At 42.9% G+C, this 4,927-nt stretch overlaps 1 protein-coding gene across 1 annotated transcript; it reads left to right on the top strand.

Annotated features, from left to right (window-relative positions):
• The first annotated feature begins 501 nt into the window (after positions 1-501).
• On the top strand, positions 502-1,573 carry LOC142246007 (gamma-crystallin-3-like). Its single transcript, XM_075319016.1, has 3 exons — positions 502-570; positions 782-1,024; positions 1,240-1,573. Exons 1-3 carry the CDS (start codon positions 562-564, stop codon positions 1,513-1,515), a joined length of 528 nt encoding a protein of 175 aa, XP_075175131.1. The 5' UTR covers positions 502-561; the 3' UTR covers positions 1,516-1,573.
• The last annotated feature ends 3,354 nt before the right edge of the window (positions 1,574-4,927 follow it).

The raw sequence follows: 4,927 nt of genomic DNA, 5'->3' as shown, positions 1-4,927 counted from the left end.
TTCAATAAATACTTTTTCTTATTTACTTTTGACCCATGCTTTCTGTAGGTTTTGATTCATGGTAAAACATTATTGCCCCAGATTGCATTATGAAGCCAATGTTAGATGCTGCGAGTAAGCACTGGCACACAGCCCATACAACGTTGCTGTCAACAGTGGTGTTTAAATGGTTAACACAGTCAAAACTCATCAACTGTGTCTGGAGTGAGCTCTGTTTGGGATTTTGTGTTAAGAGGTTAAACAACAGCTGTTCAATATAACCCTATTTCATAAAATACATTTCTGGAATTACAACTAAGTGGCAAAAGACAATAGCTGACATGTCTGGCACAGTTTTTAAATTCATGTACTCTATGATAAACAGATAAAATGCAGTGAAAGCTCAAGCACACAATAGGCATGAATGCAGAATAATCACATGCACATTTTCCATAGTGAACAGATAAAAGGTCAGCTAAGTACACCTTGTGCAAGCATCAGCAGTGCCGCATATATAAAAGGATTTGTCCTCCAGCATACAGTCAGCTTCCAGCTCCCGTGTCAGACAGACATCCAGTGAAGATGGTCAAGGTAAGATATATTAACAAAAAAAGTAACTGCAGTAAAGTTTGACAGTTTTATGCATGTGAAAAAAGAATTTGCTAAAACGTTGATTTAATTGATGATGTTTTTAAGCAGCTCTTGTATAACCAACTAAACAAACAATATATCTTGTACATTTAACCAAATGTGATTATAATTTTCTATCCAAAATAATGATGCACAGTGAACTATTTTGCAGATTATTTTCTACGAGGACAGAAACTTCCAGGGTCGCTCCTATGAGTGCAATTCTGATTCTTCTGATCTGTCTTCATACTTCAATCGTTGTAATTCCATCCGAGTGGAGAATGGAAACTGGATTCTTTATGAACAACCTAATTACCGTGGGCACCAGTACTTCTTAAGAAAAGGCGAATATCCTGACTTCCAGCAGTGGATGGGTTTCAATGATTCCATCAGATCTTGCCGCTTGACTCCACAGGTACATCATTTTAAAAGTAGTAAAGCACTTCTTTTACTTGTTTAGTTATTTATTTTTTTTAAATGTTGGTTTTATTTTCTGTTCTGTTTACTCCTTTTTAATGTGGTGTACAACTTACAAAACAAAACGTTTGAATATAGTTTGAGCATATATTGTATTAGTATCATATTATTCTACATTAACTAATTTTTCATGTTGTGTCTCCTAAATTACAGCACCGTGGGCCATATAGATTGAGGGTTTATGAAAAAGAAGACTTTAAAGGTCAGATGATGGAGTTCACTGAAGACTGTCCTCTTGTCTATGAACAGTTCCACTACAATGACATCCACTCCAGCCAGGTGCATGATGGATACTGGATGTTCTATGAAGAGCCCAACTACAGGGGGCGCCAGTATTACCTGCGACCTGGAGAGTACAGAAGACACAGTGACTGGGGAGCTTCTACTGCCAGAATTGGCTCCTTCAGACGAGTACAGCAACTCAATTAAGAATTAAATAACTGTAATTTTATCTTGTATAAGACAATAAAATGTATTGTCATATAAACTACTTGGTATTATTTTTTATCAATGGTAAGGAATACAGTTTTACTAATACAGTAATAAGAGATACAAGTAACACGGAATCAAAATTAGTGAAAAGATTATTATACATATACTAGTTTAGGCATTTAAAGGGTTAGCCTCAACATATGTCTTAGGCCTCCTTCACACGTCCGTGTCTCCGGTACGTGTTTGGTCCGTTTCCTCACGTGCCTTAGACACGGGCAAACGTAGACCCATTAAAATCAATGGGTCTGCGCTCATGTGCGTGTTTTGCCATGGACCGTGTGTCCGTGTGGAGCATACGTGTGCCCATGTAGACATGTCTGTTTTTCTCCGGCATCACGGGTGTCACATGGACCGCACGGATGTAATCTGTGTGACACGCACCGGAGAAAACACACATGGTTGTGAAATGAAAAGAATTTCTGTACTCACCTACTGCAGCACTGATGTGCCTGCTGCTGCTGTCACTTGCTTCCGACCCCCGCTCATTATGCTCATTTCATATTCACTCCACTGCGGGCTGGAAGCAGCAGCAACGAGGGGTTGGCAGAAATGGAGACCAAAGATCAGCACCACGGACAGCAACGCCAGGGACAGTTGAGCAGACAGTTCCCGTTCTCCGTGTGTTATCACGGATAACACACAGAGAACACACGTGTGCCATAAACACGGCACACGGAGGGCAATACGCACCTTTGACACGTCCGTGAAAAAAGTGCATGATTTTCATGGACGTGTGAAGGAGGCCTTAAAGAGTGCACAACTACCCACTTCCTTGTTGCTAGGACACTCCACCTTCAATGACAGTTCTGTTTGAGCTACACCATTCTTCTTCAAACTTGAATGTTCAACTGTGACTCATGCAGATCTAACAGTGCTTTTAATCGAGCTCAGTAGCTAATGGTGAAAATGAGCAATGGTTATGAGAACAGCTATGGCTTAGAAGCCAACAGGGAGTTTTTTGAAGCCTAATAACAGCAGTTACTGATCAAGAACTGACAGCTAGGAGTATGTAAGCCTGTGTCACAGGTGAGCAGCAATTTCTAACTGTTCTATAGCAATTAGTAGGCTGTAGACACGTGGATCAGATCTTATGAGTTAACACTAGAGATGAGCGAGTACAGAAATATTCGTAATCTCTATACTTGTAATAAATACTTTTTAATACTCATGTATTCATTCCAAAGTCAATGGGAAATGCGAGTAATTTTCTGATGCTCAACAAAGATGGCTGGGGACCGGAGGAAAAGGCTGAAATGGATGGGAAAGTGATGAAACTGAATGGGGAGAGCCTGGAGAATATGCCTGTATGTATTTCTGCATGCATACTCACCAATCACCAGCGCAGAACAGCTGTCACACTGCTCCTGCTGCCTCATATTCTTATTCCAGAGCCACTCATTAGGCTCATATATCACTGCTTCCTTCACACCGGAGTTTGTGATTGGTTGCAGTCAGACGAGCCCCCATGCTGAGTGACGGTGTTTGACTGCAATCAATCACAGACACCGGGGAGCGGGTCTATATCATACAGTAAAATAATTAAATAAATAAACAATTAAAAAAAACAGCGTGCGGGCCCCCCAAATTTTGATACCCAACCAAGATAAATCCCCACAGCTGGAGCTGGTATTCCCAGAGTGGGGAGGCCTATGGTTATTAGGCTCTCCCCAGCCTAAAAATATCAGCCAGCAGCTGCACGGAATTGCTGCATCTATTAGATGCAACAGTCCTGGCACTTTATCCAGCTCCTCCCGATTGCCCTGGTGCGGTGGTAATTGAGGTATAAGGAGTTAATAGCAGCCCACAGCTGCCACTAAGTCCTAGATTATTCATGGCAGGCGTCTATGAGACACCCCCTCATCACTAATCTTTAAGGGAAAGTAAATAAACACAAACACCTAAAAAATCTTTTATTTGAAATAAAAGACAAAAAAGCACCATCTTTCACCACTTTATTAACCCCCTATACACCCCTCCATGTCTGAAGTAATTCACATGAGGTCCCACGATACTTCCAGCACTGCTACATCTGACGCTCATTGCGAGCGCCATAGCACAAGACTGCCTGCTGTGAGCTTCACACTGCAAGTGAATTGAGCCGCGCGACAAGCAGAGATGTCACTGAGGTGATTCTCGTCACAGCTGGAGTCTTCCACCTGTGACCACAAATCAGGCCGCCATGACTGAAATGTGCCACACGATCAGCAGTGATGTCATTTAGGTGAGTCCTTCACCTGTGGCTCACTTCAGTCGCGGACTCCTGGACACATGGACTCTCACTGTGACCACAAATCGCCTGAGTGATGTCAGAGCTTATCTCGCAACTTACTTCACTTGCTGCTTGGAGCTCACTGCGGGCAGTCATGTTCTATGATGCTCACTGTGACAGGGCAGGGATGTAGCAGAGCTAAATCGCTGTGGGATCTCGTGTGGATTATGTCAGATCTAAAGGGGTGTTTTAGAGGTTAATAAAGTGGAGAAAGAGGGTCGCTTTTTTGTATTTTATTTCAAATAAAGGATTTTTTGGATGCTTGTGTTTATTTTCTTTTTACTTTCACTTACAGATTAGTGATGGGGGTGTTTCATAGATGCTTGCCATCACTAATCTAGGACTTATTGGCAGCTGTGGGCTGCTATTAACTCCTTATTACCTCGATTTCCACCGCACCAGGGCAATCGGGAGGAACTGTGTAAAGTGCCAGGACTGTTGCATCTAATGGAGTCGACAATTCCGGACTGCTGTAAGCTGATACTTTTAGGCTGGGGGGCAGCTTAATAACCATAGGCCTCCCCAGTCTGAGAATACCAGCCCCCAGTTGTGGACTTTATCTTGGCTTGGCATCAAAATTGGGGGCATCGCACGCCACTTTTTAATTTATTTTACTGTACGATATAGACTCACCCACCGGCGTCTGTGATTGGTTGCAGTCAGAAAGCTGTTATACAGCATGAGAGTACGTTTGACTGCACCCAATCACAGATGCCAGGAAGCAAGGGAAGCAGTGAATATGCATGAGCCTAATGAGTGGCTGGCTTGGGAAGAAAGAGTTGCCATGAAAGCAGTGTGACAGATGCCTGGGTGATCGATGAGTATGAAGTGCTTGCTCCTACCCCTTTGCACCGGGTTCTGGTCCCCATAGCAATAGCATTTGGCCGGATACCAGTGATCAATCCCTCGCCAATACGAAGTCAGCGGAGGATTGATCTGCCAGTCTTTCGAAACGCAGGGACAAAACGCAAAAGAATTGAAATGCTGAATCTTTGTGGTCTCCACAAAGAAGAAACCAAAAAAACCTGCAACAGAAGGGGTTTTATAGACCCCATGATGCTGCGCGACCAGCAAATCACA

This window comes from Anomaloglossus baeobatrachus, chromosome 7, assembly GCF_048569485.1.
Source record: "Anomaloglossus baeobatrachus isolate aAnoBae1 chromosome 7, aAnoBae1.hap1, whole genome shotgun sequence".
NCBI classification, from domain to species: Eukaryota; Metazoa; Chordata; class Amphibia; order Anura; family Aromobatidae; genus Anomaloglossus; species Anomaloglossus baeobatrachus.
This window is presented reverse-complemented; position numbering and strand designations above follow the sequence as displayed.

Bases quoted from the DNA above. Each gene is read 5' to 3' on its own strand.
- LOC142246007 (XM_075319016.1), top strand. The intron at 1,025-1,239 runs GTACATCATTTT...CCTAAATTACAG, and splicing joins CTTGCCGCTTGACTCCACAG to CACCGTGGGCCATATAGATT.